An 18,558-nucleotide genomic window follows, 5' to 3' on the forward strand; every position below is an offset into this window, starting at 1 on the left:
AATGCAACTTCCTGTTTAGACAGGAAGTTGCTATAACTTGCGCATTTTTTTCAACTATCAAAATTCTTTGGATAACTTTTCGTCAGGAGGGTCAACAGATGCTAATGAAGGTAAATGGGAAATATGTCCACAATGGTTAGAGCAATATGTGTATTAAATCTGGTGAAGATTGTAGCAACTATGTCCAAGTTAAGGCCTTCCACGCATTAGGGGGCGCTATGGAGCCTGCTTACAGGTATAGGCCAAATCGCTGTACAGTCTCGCAACGTTCCCAGGTGTTTATGTGGATGCCAATTTTTGTGAGTTTTCGTTTTATTGAGGCCTTCAAAAATGTGCCCAAGGGCTAAAACCAATTAGGGTCCCATAGGCCACGCCCACTTTGACCAATCAGTACCTTACTGTAGGGGTGGCCTCATGAGTGGCCCTAGATGGTGCCCATCAAATTTTGTAAAAATCGGATGAGCCGTTCATGAGTTATAAACTTTATGTACTTGTAGCACCCCCTAGTGACCGATTTTCGTAAAATGTGTGGGGCATCTCTAGAGGGTCATGGCAAACAAGAATCTTATTTTGGTCGAGCTATGGCAAAGTTGGTGTTTTCATACATAGCTACACAAATTTGTTTGTGCGTAATATGTGCAATTTATATCCTATAAAAATTCTTTGGATAACTTTTTGACAGGTCTGTCTGGAGATGCTACCTGCCAAGTTTCATGCAGATCAGTCGCACGGTCTAGGAGGAGTTCGGCAAAGTAGGTTTTCGATAAATCGCGATTTTTCACGCATAAAAGTCTAGGCGGAAATGGGCGTGGCTTATACCAGGAGATTCAGCTAGATCCAGGGAACGCGACTATATATGGTTTTTGAATGTGCGATGTACGGTTTGGGAGTTATAGGGCCAAACATGTTTTTTTCTGCAATAGCGCCACCTAGTGGTGCATATGAGCATTTTTTTTAAATCTTTGCAATTTTCACTAGTTGTGACATGTGTGCAAATTTTTGTGAGTTTTCGTGCATTCTAATCCCCTCAAAAATGTGACAAAGGAATCGGAAAAATTATCTGACCAAAAACAATAGGGTCCTTGCAGTTTCACTGCTCGGGCCCTGATTAAAAAGTCTGTGCAACATGAACAGGGCCCTTACGTGACAACAACATGTGTTTTCAACTCAGAACAAAGGCACTCTTTAGAATATGCCCCCACAACTGCCGTTTTAGTTAAGTGGGAGCTACATCCAACATGGAAAACATTAAAGCCAATTATATTTGTTGTTGTTTACCAAGCTCCAGGTCCATATTCTGAATTTTTATCTGAATTCTCTGAGTTTTTATCATGCGTAGTTCTTAAATCAGACAAAGTTCTTATTGTAGGTGATTTTAATATCCATTTATACCATGGTCTGGGTGAATACTCGATTCTGGTTGGCTGCAGGGTGTCCATAAAAAAGTGTTATAGGACACCTACTAAACGAGTTCCGGTGAAACTAAATTAATGCGCTACATTAAATCAAAAAGGAAATGTGGATCTGTTATTTCCAACTCATCCTCCATAGGATGGCGCTAACACACAAGCTGCAAGAAGTAAGTTATACTTCCCCTCTGGACTGACTTTGTTTCACAGAGAATAATGTTATCTCACATCCCGTTCACTGTTCAGGTCGCTCGCTACTTCAGGCCGCGCCGCTGCACCGCTGCGGCCGACAGTGACAGTAACATTACACGTGGCGGATCAAATTATTCGTAAAAGTCGTTATATTGTTTTGGGGACAATGACATGGCAGGATAGCTAGCTTGTCTTGTTGTTCAACATCCTGACACATTATTTTTACTGATTGCCAACTGTACACAATGTTATTGACTTTGGATCTTGCTAGCATAGCATTAGCTTTCTGGCTCGTAGCTAAACTGAAGGGTTCTATCAGCTGAGCGGACTATAAATCTCTCCGGTTGGCAAGTCGTATCTAAGGTCCTTCCTATTTCCTGGGGAGTGGACAACGTTTGCGTTGCATAAGAACCTGATGGATGAGAATGATTGTTCCAGGTATTAGTCAAACCGTCAGGCGTAACCAGGGAAACGGAGTTATTGCTTGGATAAACTTTAAAATATAAACTTTTAAAAAAATGTTATTTGGCAAGTGACCATGGTATAAGCGGGTTAATGCCCTTCGAGGTGTCCATTGTCAGGTATTAATGGACTTCGGCGGAGGCCTCGCCGTCGTCCACTAATACCTAACAATGGACACCTTGTCGGGCATTAACCCTTACGTGGACGTTGACAACGATAGCCTTAGTATTGCTTGCAACTCACTGCTAGATTCAATTGGTTTCAGTCAGAGTGTGCATGAGGCCACTCACTGTTTTAACCACACCCTCGACCTTGTGCTGGCATATGGCATCAAAATAGAAGATTTAATAGTATTTCCGCAGAATCCTTTATTATCAGACCATTCTTTAATAACTTTTGTATTCTTACTACCCGACTATACGAAATTAGATAAAAGCTTCTACACTAGATGCCTATCTGACTGTGCTATAGCTAAATTTATGGAAGATATTCCAACAGCATTTAATTTAATGCCGTGCCTTAATATAACCGAGGACTCTTATGTTAACTTTAGTCCCTCCCAAATTGATAATTTTGTAGACGGTGCTACCGCCTCGCTAAGGACGACTTTAGACTCTGTTGCTCCTCTCAAAAAGAAGATGATGAAGCAAAGGAAACTAGCAACTCCCAAACTCGCAAATTAAAACAAACCTCGCGCAAACTTGAAAGTAAATGGCGTTCCACCAAACTGGAAGAATCTCGTTTAGACTGGTAAGACAGTCTGAAAACCTATAGGAAGGCCCTCAGAAATGCCAGATCAGACTATTACTCATAATTAATAGAAGAAAATAAGAACAACCCAAGGTTTCTTTTCAGCACTGTAGCCAGGCTGACAGATAGTCACAGCTCTACTGATTGTTTTTCTTAAAAAAATGATTTATTGAACTTTTTGTTGCCTTTATACAGGTTTTTGCTGTGTAACACAAAACAGAGTGTTAATGGCTAAAACCACTAAAGAGATTATTTATATATGTGCATTATTGGGTCATGAGCTTTGTGTCTCAACAGGAGGGATATGGTAGCAATAATAAATAAGGTGTTTAATAAATAAAGTGTTCACAGCATATGGATTTTCAAACTACACTAAAAATGTTGTTTTGTTTGACTTGCACTATTTGTACAAAAACACAACCCTCAAGGTAATGTGAGGCCTAAAAGAGAACCTTTTCCAAAACCACCATTTCCTTTTCAGCACAATTTGTATGGATGTTATAGAGTTAAACCAGCATGAGGGAAATAAATTATGTTTTATAATTATTAATGTTTACTAAATAGGATTAGAAGTTTTTGCTTGTGTGTGCTAATCCAGATGCTATTACGGTAGCTAAAGCAATAATGAAGTGCCAAAGCACTTATACTATTCCTAGAAAATGCCTCAATATCAGTCAACTTGGTATGGAAAAATTAAATTTTTGTCTATAAAGGGTGTTATAAATTCTGTAAAATTTGCATTGAATTTCCTGTGACAGCGTTAACCAAGATTAGTGGCAACGATGTTAATTTAGTTGGTGTGTCAGGAAATGTTAAAAGAACATTTCACTGTTCTATTTTTGTGCACCAACAACATGCTATTATGATTCAGTGCTGCCCAGATAATTTACTGGGAATTGATCTCATGTACAAATTCAAATTGGATTGATGAAAAGTTGACACAAACAGCAGATTGAGAGTGCTGTTTTCAGAATTTCGTTAAACATAACTTAGAACAATTGTATGTTTATCAGTGGAAATAGTCTGACATTTTTGGATGAAACCTGTAAAATGCACCCTTTACCTTGATAGAAGGACACTGTGTGTGATAATGTAAAAGCAGACAGCTTGCAATCACACATATATTTTGATCAAATGCTCCACTGGGAGGCCACAGTTAGGCCCCATTCAAATTGAACAACCAAAAATGATGCCACAGGTTTGCAATGTGTCCTTAGTCTGTTTAGCTATGCCTTCTCTAAACCTTACACCTAAAATGTAAAAATGCAAGTCATTAAGTTTACTGGTTCCTCCAGTAAATACTGTCTTACCACCTGTTGCTTCAGCTCTTTCAGGTTATTACATGTATTTCCGAGAGCAGGACGGGGAAAAAGTCTGCAACGATTGAGCTCGTCTTGGTGTTGACATCATTACCAATGTAGGTAACTACTTAGCCTCATGGTTTGTTAATCAAAGCACCAGTAGAGCTGATTTGTGGTGACTATGTGGAGCTTCCATGTTCCACAAGTAGCACCTGAACATGTCCCATACCGAGCAAGTAGGGGCACTCCTGGTGACACTTTTGATTACAGAGTGTACATTGATAAACTCGGTGTACCCAGAGGCGTACCAGACAGTTCAAAGCATGCAATCAGATTGCCGCAGGTTTTGAGTCATACCTTTTCTGGTGGGCAACAGTAAACAAAAATGATTAATTACTTGTATTGCAACAGCGTAGGGCATAGCTGAGCAGCTAGGTCCGACTTCTCTGATGGCTTGGAAGAATTAGCAGAGAATTAAAAATATTTAATGTTGAAACCATGATGACAAATATAAATATATATATACACATATATGTATATGGGTTAAGTGCCTTAACCCATTATATATACGGGTTAAGCGCCTTGCTCAGGGACACATTGGTTGATGTATTGCAATGGGAATTGAACCCGGGTCCCCCACACCACAGGTATGTGTCATAACTACTGCACCATCACCACCCTGTTTACTCATTTAATATATTATTGAAAATGCAAAAGTTTAAAAAGGGAGGGAATGTACACTCACCTAAAAGATTATTAGGAACACCTGTTAAATTTCACATAAAGAAATTATCTAATCAACTAATCACATGGCAGCTGCTTCAATGCATTTAGGGGTGTAGTCCAGGTCTAGACAATCTCCTGAACTCCAAACTTAATGTCAGAATGGGAAAGAAAGGTGATCTAAGCAACTTTGAGCGTGGCATGGCTGTTGGTGCCACGGGCTGGTCTGAGTATTTCACAATCTGCTCAGTTACTGATATTGTCACGCACCACCATTTCTAGGGTCTACAAAAAATGGTCTGAAAAAGATAAAACATCCAGTATGCGGCAGTCCTGGGGGGCGAAAATGCCTTGTTGATGCTAGAGGTCAGAGGAGAGTGGGCTGAGTGATTCAAGCTGATAGAAGATTGTTACAACCGAGGTATGCAGCAAAGCATTTGTGAAGCCACAACACGCACAACCTTGAGGCAGATGGGCTACACCAGCAGAAGACCCCACCGGGTACCACTCATCTCCACTAAAAATAGGAAAATGAGGCTACAATTTGCTCGAGCTCACCAAAATTGGAAACATTTTTGCCTGGTCTAATGAGTCTCGATTTCTGTTGAGACATTCAGATGGTAGAGTCAGAATTTGGTGTAAACAGAATAAGAACATGGATCCGTCATGCCTTTTTACCACTGTGCAGGCTGGTGGTGGTGGTGGTGGGGGTGTAATGGTGTGGGGGATCCCTTTCACTTTCAGAACTGCCTTAATTCTTTGTGTCATTGATTCAACAAGGTGCTGGAAGCATTCTTTAGAAATGTTGGCCCATATTGATAGGATAGGGTCAAACACGGTATTAGTATGGTGTTCCTAATAATCCTTTAGGTGAGTGTATAATAAATTGTGATTTACATTTTTCTGTCTTATTATTATTATTAAAACAGTTTGCATAGAATGCCATATTATAATGATTGCACGCTCATGAGATACCATGGAGCCATTGGCTATCTTGTCTGGAGCCTGAGAGCAGAACATGCACTCCTTGACCAGAAAAGGGATACATCATCAACTCTGACCAGATAGAGTAGACTACATCGACTCTGTATTATGACTGCATTGCACTCATTAATAAGCTGATGTAGAGGGGTTCTTGTAGTCATTATATGTACTGTGATGAGTGCTGAGACTGGCTCCTTGTGTTCACAAGTAAAAATTAACTTTGAGAGATCTGAGAGATTTGAGAGTAGTTCGGTCTATTTTTTGATAATGTAATTATCCTAACAATGGTTTATGGAAATGAAGGCCTTTGTATGAGAAGCCACCTAGGCCAAAATGGAATACTTCACTTGCACATGCATATATACTGGTACTAACCACTTGCACATACATCTACACTTCACTTGCACATACATACAGTATATACGTCACTTGCACATACATGCATACTTCACTTGCGCATACATAAATACTTCACTTTCACTATATACTTCACTTGTGCATACATATATACTTCACTTACCCTGTCCACTCATTAGTCAGATGCTAGGCAATCAAAACACTGCTTTCAAAATAAGAGCTCCAATTTTCTAATTAAAGCTTTAGTGGGTAACTTTTTGATATTAATGAACGTCCGTTATGAATGATATAGATGAAGAAGATGGCTAAATGAGTTGCTACAAAGCTAATCAAGACTATCAGCTCCACACAACTCTCTCTGTATTTCTCAGTATGACTATGTTTAGAAGATTGTGTTATCCGGTGACTTTTGTGCGCCGAAACTCGAGTAAAGACCTCTTACCTCTCATGTTTTGTTAATCCTCCGTGTCCTAGAACTGGCTCAGGTTTACCTAGCACCAGCTCTTAATTATGCGGTTATAGTTTTAGACTGCCGGGGGACTTCCTTTGACACACTGAGCTCCTGTCTCCTCTCTCTTTCCATCTGTGTGCATCCATGCCCTGCTACACCCTGTAACACCCTGTAACACCTTGTAACGCCCTGCAGTGCCCTGCTATGACATGAACTACTACAACTACTATTTCTAGTCATTGTTACATTATCTTTATTGTGACTGTTGCTACTCTTCATCACCCCCCCAACTGGCACCGTCAGACACCGCCTACCAAGAGCCTGGGTCTGTCCCAGGTTTCTCCCTAAAAGGGAGTTTTTCCTCACCACTGTCACACTAAATGCTTGCTCTTGGGGGAATTACTGGAATTGTTGGGTCTTTGTAAATTATAGAGTGTGGTCTAGACCTACTGAAATCTACTGAAATCTGTAAAGTGTCTTGAGATAACTCTTCTTATGATTTGATGCTATAAATACATTTGAATTCAATTAAACTCTCTGCAGACTCTCTGTAGACTTTGTAGACTCTGTAGACTGTAAACTTTCTGTAATCTCTGTTTAGACTCTCCAGATGGCGAACACGGCAGCAGAGCTGGCCCGGAGGAAGGCCCGGGAGGAGGATGGCGCCGGTTGCCGGGACAACGCCGTCCCCTTCAACCAGCAGAGCTTTGAGCAGCTGAAGAGCGAGTGTCTGCAGACCGGCTCGCTGTTCTGTGACCCGACCTTCCCCGCAGGATGGGACTCGCTGGGATACGACGAGCTGGGACGCTACTCCTCCAAAACCAAAGGTGTGGAGTGGAAACGCCCCACGGTGAGCTCAGACACTACGGACGGTTATTTTAATATGAGCTACATAAAACAGAGTCCAAAATGACTCTGATTTGGTCTGTAATCATTAATCATGTTCTGTCTCGTCCAATCAGGAGCTGTGTTCTAATCCTCAGTTTATTGTCGACGGAGCGAAAAGAACGGACATCTGTCAGGGAGAACTGGGTAACACACACACACACACACAGACGCACGCACACACACGCACACACACACATGTACACATACACACAGACACACGCATGCACACACACACATACACACACACACACACACACACACACATGCACGCACACACACACACACACTCACACACACACGCACATGCACACGCACACGTACACACACACACACACTTAGACAGCGTATTAACGTGCCCTGCTCTGTGTCTGCAGGCGACTGCTGGCTGCTGGCGGCGCTCGCCTCTCTGACTTTGGACACTCAGATTGTGAATAGAGTGGTTCCTCTCAAACAGAGCTTCAGCTCGCAGTACGCCGGCATCTTCCACTTCCAGGTCACACACACCTTCATCTCTCTGTAGTGATGATTAGCATCAAGGTCCTGCTTCAGAACTGAGTAACAGGCTTTGTTTTCCTCCGTAGACTACAGGAAATGTCTTTTCCTATGAAAGAGAGTCCCATTTGCATATTTAAACATAACATTTCTGGAAACTTGTAATACATTTTCTGTCTGTCTGAATGTCAGTAATCAGCGGGGAAGTTGCATGTTGATATATATTAGTTCATTTTCTTTTACCCTATATTCACCTGTGGTGCCAACCCCTTAATGAGCTAATTATGCTAATTACTAAAAATGCCGGGAACCATCACCTTATCGTGGTGGAGAGGTTTGTGTGTCCCTATGAACCTGAGGGCTGTGTTGTCTGGAGCTTGGTGCTCCTGTTAGGGTCTCCCTTGGCAAAGTGGTTTCAGGTGAGGGGCCAGACAAAGAATGGTTCATAAACCCCTATGAGTCATCGAGGAAGAGATGAAGTTACCCTGCCCGGAAGAAGCCCGGGGCCCCTGTCTGGAGCCAGGCCCAGATGGAGGGCTCGTCAGCAAGCGCCTGGTTTCGGCACAGCCCGAAAAAGCTACGTGGCACCTCCTTCTCCAATCCATGGGCCCACCACCTGTGGGAGGAACCGCTGGGGGCGGGTGCACTGCCACACGGGTGGCAGTGAAGGTCAGGGGCCTCGACGGACCAGACCCGGGCGACAGAGGCTGGCTCTGGGGACGTGGAATGTCACCTCTCTGCTGGGGAAGGAGCCGGAACTTGTGCGGGAGGTGTAGCGCTACCAGTTCTGATCTGGTGGGGCTTACCTCTACGCACAGTCGCGGTTCTGGAACCATACTCCTGGATAGGGGTTGGACTCCCAGGGTGTGAGGCACCAGGCAGGTGTGGGGATACGCACAAGCCTATCCTGCCGTCCTGGTGGACGAGAGGGTCGCCTCCCTATGCCTGCGGGTTGTGGGGGGGGAAACTCTGACTGTTGTTTGTGTATATGCACCAAACAAAAGCTCGGAGTATTCGGCCTTCTTGGAGACCTTGAATGGAGTCCTGCATGGGGCTCCAGGGGGGGACTCCATAGTTCTGCTGGGGGACTTCAACACGCACATGGGCAACGATGGAGACACATGGAGAGGCGTGATTGGGAGGAACGGCCTCCCTGATCTAAATCCGAGTGGTTGTCTGTTGTTGGACTTCGGTGCTAGTCATGAATTGTCTATAATGAACACCATGTTCGAACATAGGGATGCTCATTAGTGTACCTGGTACCAGAGCATCTTAGGCCAAAGGTCAATGATCGATTTTATAATCGTTTCATCTGATCTGAGGCCGTATGTTTTGGACACGTGAAGAGAGGGGCGGAGCTGTCAACCGATCACCATCTGGTGGTGAGTTGGGTCAGGGGGTGGGGGAAGACTCTGGACAGACCTGGTAAGCCCAAACGGGTAGTGCGGGTAAATTGGGAACGTCTGTAGGAGGCCCCTGCCCAACAGACTTTCAACTCACACCTCCGGCGGAGCTTTTCGTGCATCCCTGTGGAGGCTGGGGGCATTGAACTCGAGTGGACGATGTTCAAAGTTTCCATTGCTGAAGCTGCGACGAGGAGCTGTGGTTTTAGGGTCTTAGGTGCCTCAAGGGGCGGTAACCCACGAACACCGTGGTGGACACCAGTGGTCAGGGAAGCTGTCCGACTGAAGGAGTCTTTCCGGGATATGTTATCCCGGAGGACTCCAGAGGCAGTTGCAGGGTACCGAAGGGCCCAAAGAGGTACAGCTTCTGCCGTGAAAGAGGCAAAGCAGCGGGTGTGGGAGAAGACATGGAGACGGACTTTCGGTCGGTACCAAGGTGCTTCTGGAAAACTGTTTGCCACCTCAGGAGGGGGAAGCAGGGGACCATTCAAGCTGTGTACAGTAAGGATGGGACGGTTTTGATCTCAACTGAGGAGGTAATAGGGCGGTGGAAGGAGCACTTTGAGGAACTCCTAAATCCAACTAATACGCCCTCTATGGTAGAGGCAGAGCTGGAGGATGATGGGGGATTATCGTTGATTTCCCTGGTGGAAGTTGCTGAGGTAGTTAAACAACTCCACAGTGGCAAAGCCCCAGGGATTGATGAGATCCGTCCAGAAATGCTGAAAGCTCTGGGTGTGGAGGGGCTGTCTTGGTTGACACACCAGGCTGTTTAAAAAGGGGGACCAGAGGGTGTGTGCCAATTACAGAGGTATCACACTTCTCAGCCTCCCTGGTAAAGTCTACTCCAAGGTGCTGGAAAGGAGGGTTAGGCCGATAGTCGAACCTTGGGTTGAAGAGGAACAATGCGGATTCCGTCCTGGTCGTGGAACAACGGACCAGCTCTTTACTCTCGCAAGGATCCTGGAGGGAGCCTGGGAGTATGCCCAACCGGTCTACATGTGCTTTGTGGATCTGGAGAAGGCGTATGACCGGGTCCCCCAGGAGATACTGTGGGAGGTGCTGCGGGAGTATGGGGTGAGGGGATCCCTTCTCAGGGCCATCCAATCTCTGTACGACCAAAGCGAGAGCTGTGTCCAGGTTCTCTGCAGTAAGTCAGACTCGTTTCAGGTGAGGGTTGGCCTCCGCCAGGGCTGCGCTTTGTCACCAAACCTGTTTGTAATATTTATGGACAGGATATCGAGGCGTAGTCGGGGTGGGGAGGGGTTGCAGTTCGGTGGGCTGGGGATCTCATCGCTGCTCTTTGCAGATGATGTGGTCCTGATGGCATCATCGGCCTTCAGCACTCACTGGATCGGTTCGCAGCCGAGTGTGAAGCGGCTGGGATGCAGATCAGCACCTCTAAATCTGAGGCCATGGTTCTCAGCAGGAAACCAATGGAGTGCCTTCTCCAGGTAGGGAATGAGCATAGCTCACACAACATGCACAGAGACGTTTATGCTCAACCAAAGATCCTCTAAAGAGTCTCTTAAAGGGGCGTGGCCTCGTTTGAACATCTAGTGAAGGTCATGTGGATGGATGAAAAGTTTTATTTAAATAATGTATTAATATGTTCTTTAGCTAACATTAGATATTTACACAGCTAAGAGACATATTTAGCATCACAGAGATTAGTTTTGTTATGGTATTCACAAACGTGACGTTAGCTTCTCTGTGTCTCCAGATCTCGCGAGAGTTTGTTCCTGAGACAGATACAGGTCTCAAACTAAGTTAATTTTCTGAAAGATAACATGTTAGTGTCAGAATGTTCTGGAGATATGTGGCTTGTTACATAGTGTTGCTTTAACATGACTGTTGTTTATCTCCAGATATAACAACTCTTTACATGAAGCCGTTTTTTTAGCTTTGACAAAACGATCTCTCATGTTTTTAGGGTGAGGTTTTTTTGTCCCGCCTCCACAGGAAGTGACATTGTGTGTTGTTGTGTGCAGCTGTGGCAGTACGGGGAGTGGGTGGACGTTGTCGTGGACGACCGGCTGCCAACCAGAGACGGGAAGCTGCTGTTTGTCCACTCGGCGGAGAGGAGGGAGTTCTGGAGCGCTCTGCTGGAGAAAGCCTACGCCAAGTAAGACCCCCATTCAGCCAGGGCGGCCCGCAGTGGCATTATAGGCAGGATAGGCAAACGCTCAGCCAGGGCGGCCCGCGGTGGTATTATAGGCAGGACAGGCAAACGCTCAGCCAGGGCGGCCCACGGTGGTATTAATGGCAGGATAGGCAAACGCTCAGCCAAGGCAGCCCGTGGTGGTATTATAGGCAGGATAGGCAAACGCTCAGCCACGGCGGCCAGCGGTGGTATTATAGGCAGGATAGGCAGACGCTCAGCCAGGGCAGCACGCGGTGGTATTATAGACAGGATAGGCAAACGCGTGGGGCGCCCACAGTCCAGATGAGTAAACAGAAGTTAAAGATAGTAAGAAAAAAGTGCCAAAAAAGGAGGAAAATAGTGTAAACCTTTTTTTATGTTTTGGTCGTTTTTTTCTGACATTTTTTAAACTTTTTTTTAGACTTTTTTGTCATTTTTTTCAACATTCTTTTACCATTTTTTTTTTCAAATGCTATCAAATTTCATAAATCAATCAAATTTAATGAAAGTACTGAACTCATCATTTATTTTACTTGTGAATAGTGCTGTACGGAACCATCCACGTTATTTTTCTTTGACAATTTGGTTGAAAGAAACCCAAAAAATCTGATATAGAAACTTTTAAAAATTGGTCAGGATCAGCACCTCTAAATCGGAGGCCATGGTTCTCAGCAGGAAACCGATGGAGTGCCTTCTCCAGGTAGGGAATGAGTCCTTACCCCAAGTGAAGGAGTTCAAGTACCTTGGGGTATTGTTCGCGAGTGAGGGGACAATGGAGCGGGAGATTGGTCGGAGAATCGGCGGTGCGGTATTACATTCAATTTATCGCACCGTTGTGACGAAAAGAGACCTGAGCCAGAAGGCAAAGCTCTCGATCTACCGGTCAGTTTTCGTTCCTACCCTCACCTATGGTCATGAAGGCTGGGTCATGACCGAAAGAACGAGATCCAGGGTACAAGCGGCCGAAATGGGTTTCCTCAGGAGGGTGGCTGGTGTCTCCCTTAGAAATAGGGTGAGAAGCTCAGTCATCCGTGAGGAGCTCGGAGTAGAGCCGCTGCTCCTTTGCGTCGAAAGGAGCCAGATGAGGTGGTTCGGGCATCTGGTAAGGATGCCCCCTGGGCGCCTCCCTAGGGAGGTGTTCCAGGCACGTCCAGCTGGGAGGAGGCCTCGGGGAAGACCCAGGACTAGGTGGAGGGATTATATCTCCAACCTGGCCTGGGAACGCCTCGGGATGCCCCAGTCGGAGCTGGTTAATGTGGCTCGGGAAAGGGAAGTTTGGGGTCCCCTGCTGGAGCTGCTACCCCCGCGACCCAAGACCGGATAAGTGGACGAAGATGGATGGATGGATAAAAATTGGTCAAATTTGACCCGAGGATGGCGTCCGTTGGTAGAGCGGTTTACTGTTACGGCCTGCTGTTACGAGGTTTACTCCTCGTTACAGCAGGCCCAGGTTCGACTCCGATCGGCAGCCCTTTGCTACATGTCATCCCCCTCTCTCTCTTCCCTTTCACGACTTCAGCTGTCCTGTCAAAAATAAAGGCCAAAAATGCCCAAAAAATAATCATTGTTTGTGTGTGTGTGTGTGTGTGTGTGTGTGTGTGTGTGTGTGTGTGTGTGTGTGTGTGTGTGTGTGTGTGTGTGTGTGTGTGTGTGTGTGTGTGTGTGTGTGTGTCTCTGTGTGTGTGTGTGTGTGTGTGTGTGTGTGTTTGTGTGTATGTCTTTACTTTGATACAACCTGATTCAGCAGTATTGTGTCGGTGAGTTAGCGTAGCGTCCCGTTTATTCCCTGCAGGGTGAACGGCTCGTACGAGGCTCTGACCGGAGGTTGGAGCATCGAGGGTTTCGAGGATTTCACCGGAGGAATCGCATTGAGCTATGACTTGATGAAAGCTCCGCCCTCCCTGTTCAACATCATGAGGAAGGCGTTGATGCGCGGCTCGCTGCTCGGCTGTGACGTAAACACTCAGACATTTAAAAACAGACATGTTCAGGGTCAGTCTGTCACATTACAGACGTGTGAAGCTGCGGCAGGATTTATGTTTCATGTTTCTGTGTTTCTCAGATCTCCAGGTCACATAAGACGGAGGCCATCACCGGTCTGGTGAAAGGACACGCCTACTCCATCACTGCAGCAGAGAAGGTGAGGCATTCTGAGAAATGACTGAGATGATTCTGTTGATCAGTAGATGATGTAGAACTGGCCGGCAGTTTTTTGGGAAGAAGGCAAAGTAGATTTCTACTAACAGAATCATTTTAAGGAAGGGATTTAAACCCAGGACCTCTCGCAGCCAAAGCGAGAATCATACCAATAGACCAACGAGCCACAAATACCTCCAGCTCTGTTTTAAATTATGGGTCTGATGTCATTACTGTTTACATTTCTTTAAACCAATCACAGTCGTCTTGGGCGGCGCTAAGCTCCAGACGCAGCTCTGTTAAATAGTCTCAGGAAGGAACTTGTTTTGGTGAAACATTTGCACCTCGCAAAAGAAAACGCCACATTCAATATTAAATGAAGTTAACTGTTGACCCAACACAGTAACGTGAGCTATTTAAATTAGCTGATACATGGTTAAACCTCATTGGCTCTTACCAGTGTATCTCCGTGTGTACTTCGTCTATAGCAATCCCACCAATCAGTCCCAAAATGTGGCAGTTAGAGAGGAAATGACCTAAACATATTCTTTATAAACCTCCCAGTTAAAGAGGAAATGATCTAAACATATTCTTAGTAAATCTTTACAATCATTCCCTGAAAGAACCAAGCAGGCCTGACTTGTTGTACCGTCCACATCTTCTTCTTAACTTGATATGGCATTTGTAATTGCCCACTTATTCTGCACTTTATGTAACACATTGTATTCTGTGTTCTTGTACTGTATTGAATGTGAAACTATTTGTTGTCTTGCACGCCTACGCTTTTCTTAGCCATGTCACCGTTGCAAATGAGAACCTGTTCTCAACGGCCTACCTGGTTAAATAAAGGTTAAATGAAATAAAATAGAAAATATTTTCAGCGTGTAGCTCGCTATCTAGAAGGTTGTTGTTGTTTCCTGAAGAGAAAATGTAGCTTGGTTCCTGCAGCAGACTGATCACCGATGCTTCTGTCCTGCAGGTTCATCACTTTGGTTCTGTGGTGCAGCTGCTGAGAATCAGAAACCCCTGGGGACATTTGCATTGGACCGGAGCCTGGAGCATCAAGTGAGTCTGTCTGTCTGTCTGTCTGTCTGTCTGTCTGTCTGTTTGTCTGTTTGTCTGCTTGTCTGCCTGCCTGTCTGTGTCTATGTGTCTGTCTGTATGTCTGTCTGTCTGCCTGTCTGCCTGTCTGTCTGCCTGTCTGCATCTGTGTCTGTCTGTCTGTCTGCTTGTCTGCCTGCCTGTCTGTGTCTATGTGTCTGTCTGTATGTCTGTCAGTCTGTCTGTCTGTCTGTCTGTTTGTCTCTCTGATGTTTCTGTCTGTCTGTCTGTCTGTCTGTCTGCCTGCCTGTCTGTCTCTCTGATGTTTTTGTCTCTCTGATGTGTCTGAGTGTCTGTCTGTCTATCTGTCTGTCTGTCTCTCTCTCTGATGTTTCTGTCTGTCTGTATGTCTGTCTCTCTGATGTGTCTGTCTGTCTGTCTGTCTGTCTGTCTCTCTGATGTTTCTGTCTGTCAGTTCGAAGGAATGGGATGGAGTTAAGCCAAAGGGGAAGAGGATGCTGGATCACGTAGCTGACGATGGAGAGTTCTGGTGAGTTGGAGTAGTTTTTGGTAACCTAACCAAACTGGGACCTGTAGCCAGCTCACGGTCACCTGTTGGCGGCTAAACAACTGCCGCTTGCAGCCGGCGTCCTGGAGATCTGTAGCGGCTAAATACAACCAGCAACTGCTGCTCAGATTTGATCTTCTAGGCACTAATGTGTTCACGTTACAGTGTTTTACTTTTATTTTAGGTATATAATGTATGGTCTGTTGGTGAAGTAGCATTAATCACTTTTTTTTTGGGTGGGTACATTTAAACATAATTCCGCAAAGGCAGGGATATATAGACCAGAAAGGAGAAATCCCATGCACCCCCCCAACCCCCCCTACGTATACTATACTTCTGTATCCCACTCAGTCGGATGTTGAATGCAGGTGATTTACTTGTCATGGAGTATTCTCCTCTTCCTCTCCCTTGTCTCTACAGGATGTCCTACTCTGACTTTCTGGACCAGTTTTCCCACCTGGACATCTGTAACCTGACCCCCGACACGCTGACCAAGAAGACCATCAAGCGCTGGAGCTACGCCGCGTTTGAGGGCGCGTGGAGGGTCGGCTCCACCGCCGGTGGTTGCAGGAAATATCCTGGTAACACTCAGGCTGTTTAAATTTCATCTCGTTTTTAACTTCAAGGAATATTTATCGTCATAGTTTCTGTTGAGGAAATTAACTAAAATATGTTTTCTCATATTTATATATTTTTTTACTTTCTTCAAGAACGTCCAACCAAACTTCAACTCTCTGCGTCTGCTTACATTTACATTATTTATGAGGAAACCCAAATACAATGGGCAGATTTTAGTTTTTACAGTTTCAGCGGTGATCCAGAATATAAATCTGTAGAAACTGTTCATGTGTTTACATTCTCAGTTTTATTTTTCTTACTCTTTTAAAATCTGTGGAAAATGACGCTGAATTCTACGTCCATTGATTCCCCGCTCTGATTATAACTCATAGATTTTTATTTTTTATTTGTATTATTTCTTTCAACTTGTGTCTGTGTGTGTGTGTGTGTGTGTGTGTGTGTGTGTGTGTGTGTGTGTGTGTGTGTGTCTGTGTGTGTCTGTGTGTGTGTGTGTGTGTGTGTGTGTGTGTGTGTCTGTGTGTGTGTGTGTGTGTGTTCCTGTGTGTGTGCAGCTACCTTCTGCTCCAACCCGCAGTTCTTCATCCGTCTGGAGGACATAGATGACGATCCGCACGATGGCGAGGACGGCTGCACCGTCCTGATTGGTCTGATGCAGAAAGACGCTCGCAGGGAGAGACGAGACCTCACCATCGGGTTCTCCATCTACCAGGTACACACACACAGACACACACACACACACACACAGGAACACACAGAAGCACGCACACGGACACAGAAGTAAACACACGGACACAAACACACGGACACACACACACACACACACACACACACACACACACACACGGACACACACACACACACACACACACACACACACACACACATACACACAGACACACACAATGATTATTTTTTGGGCATTTTTGGCCTTTATTTTTGACAGGACAGCTGAAGTCGTGAAAGGGAAGAGAGAGAGGGGGATGACATGTAGCAAAGGGCTGCCGATCGGAGTCGAACCTGGGCCTGCTGTAACGAGGAGTAAACCTCGTAACAGCAGGCCGTAACAGTAAACCGCTCTACCAACGGACGCCATCCTCGGGTCAAATTTGACCAATTTTTAAAAGTTTCTATATCAGATTTTTTGGGTTTCTTTCAACCAAATTGTCAAAGAAAAATAACGTGGATGGTTCTGTACAGCACTATTCACAAGTAAAATAAATGATCAGTTCAGTACTTTCATTACATTTGATTGATTTATGAAATTTGATAGCATTTGAAAAAAAAAATGGTAAAAGAATGTTGAAAAAAATGACAAAAATGTCTAAAAAAAAGTTTCAAAAACGTCAGAAAAAAACACACAGTTTAATGGATGAAGTGTGTTTCTGTATTTGTCATTATGTCTGTTTGTGTTTGTTTCTTCAGGTTCCTGATGAGGTGAGTTCACATTCATCCAACCTGAAACAAGGTCAACAACTGAAGCACCATTATTATTACAAATGATGAGCCTTTTTAAACTTTTTTTCTTTTCTACTGTCGAAAGCATTTTCTGTCGTCGGTTTAAATTATGACCTTCTAGTATAAAGGTGGCAGTGGTGTGCGTCTGGGCCCGGACGTCCTGCTGCAGGCGCAGCCGGTGGCTCTCACTGAGAACACCAACTTGAGGGAAGTGAGCAAGCGCTTCAAGCTGCCGCCCGGAGAGTACGCCATCATCCCCTCAACCTTCGAACCGCACCGCGCAGGAAGCTTCATTCTGCGGGTGTTCACCGAGAAACACGCCCACTCCAGGTACGCACATGGGGACGCACACACACACAGACACACACGCACAAACTAACACTCACACAGTGATGTCTGTGTCTCTTATTATTTCTAGATTATCTTCCCGTTCCTCTTAGATACCAGTGACCAGTTAACTGAGATGAGTTTCTCTGTCTCTCTGACAGACTGAGGAACTGTTCATCATGTCTAACAGCAGTTAGGACTCATGTTGGATAGAAAATCATTCTGACTGTGTTTCTTCCTGCAGGCCGGTCTATGATAGAAAGCACGGGTTAAGACATGATATGATGAAGGGTAAGTCTGGATTCAGTTTCTCTTTAATACATGCAGATTTTTTTAAATTTTTATTGCATCATTATTAAACTTTATATAAATGAACATCAGCACACAAACACAGAATAAAACCTCCAGATGTGTCTGATGATAAACTGCTGTTGTGTTTTGGGTAACATTTTATAATAACCATCACTAATAAATGATAAATTAATAGTTAATTTAACTTAAGTTAATAGTTATTTTACTGTTAACTAACAACAAAATGATAATTAATGTTTTCTAATTATTAGTTATGCTATAATTTATATTATTTTAACAGTTAATTGATGCTCACATCATAATATTTTATATATTTAAGTATTTATAAATGATTAATAAATTGTTTCAATAAACATTATTTGGATGGTTATTATAAAGTTGTATCTGATGATTATAATTACTTAATTGTTAATAAAGAGTTTTTAAGTCTATAAACTATTTGTTTTATTTTATAATCTATAAACATTGTTATTTAATGCTTTATAAACCAGTTATTAAATACTAAATTATTAAACATAATTTCATTAACAGTATAATAACTATTAACTAAAGTTTAACTAATGATGTTATTAATAACTGCTGCTG

General features: G+C 44.2%; 1 protein-coding gene across 1 annotated transcript; it reads left to right on the forward strand.

Annotated features, from left to right (window-relative positions):
• The first annotated feature begins 7,224 nt into the window (after positions 1–7,224).
• LOC116049190 (calpain-2 catalytic subunit-like) lies at positions 7,225–17,784 on the forward strand. Its single transcript, XM_031298618.1, has 13 exons — positions 7,225–7,479; positions 7,592–7,661; positions 7,892–8,010; positions 11,404–11,537; positions 13,348–13,510; positions 13,618–13,695; positions 14,671–14,756; positions 15,208–15,282; positions 15,721–15,881; positions 16,431–16,588; positions 17,302–17,313; positions 17,456–17,664; positions 17,775–17,784. The coding sequence occupies exons 1-13, from the start codon at positions 7,240–7,242 to the stop codon at positions 17,782–17,784; spliced, it is 1,515 nt and encodes a 504-aa protein (XP_031154478.1). The 5' UTR covers positions 7,225–7,239.
• Positions 17,785–18,558: the final 774 nt, after the last annotated feature.

Source organism: Sander lucioperca, chromosome 4, assembly GCF_008315115.2.
Source record: "Sander lucioperca isolate FBNREF2018 chromosome 4, SLUC_FBN_1.2, whole genome shotgun sequence".
NCBI classification, from domain to species: Eukaryota; Metazoa; Chordata; class Actinopteri; order Perciformes; family Percidae; genus Sander; species Sander lucioperca.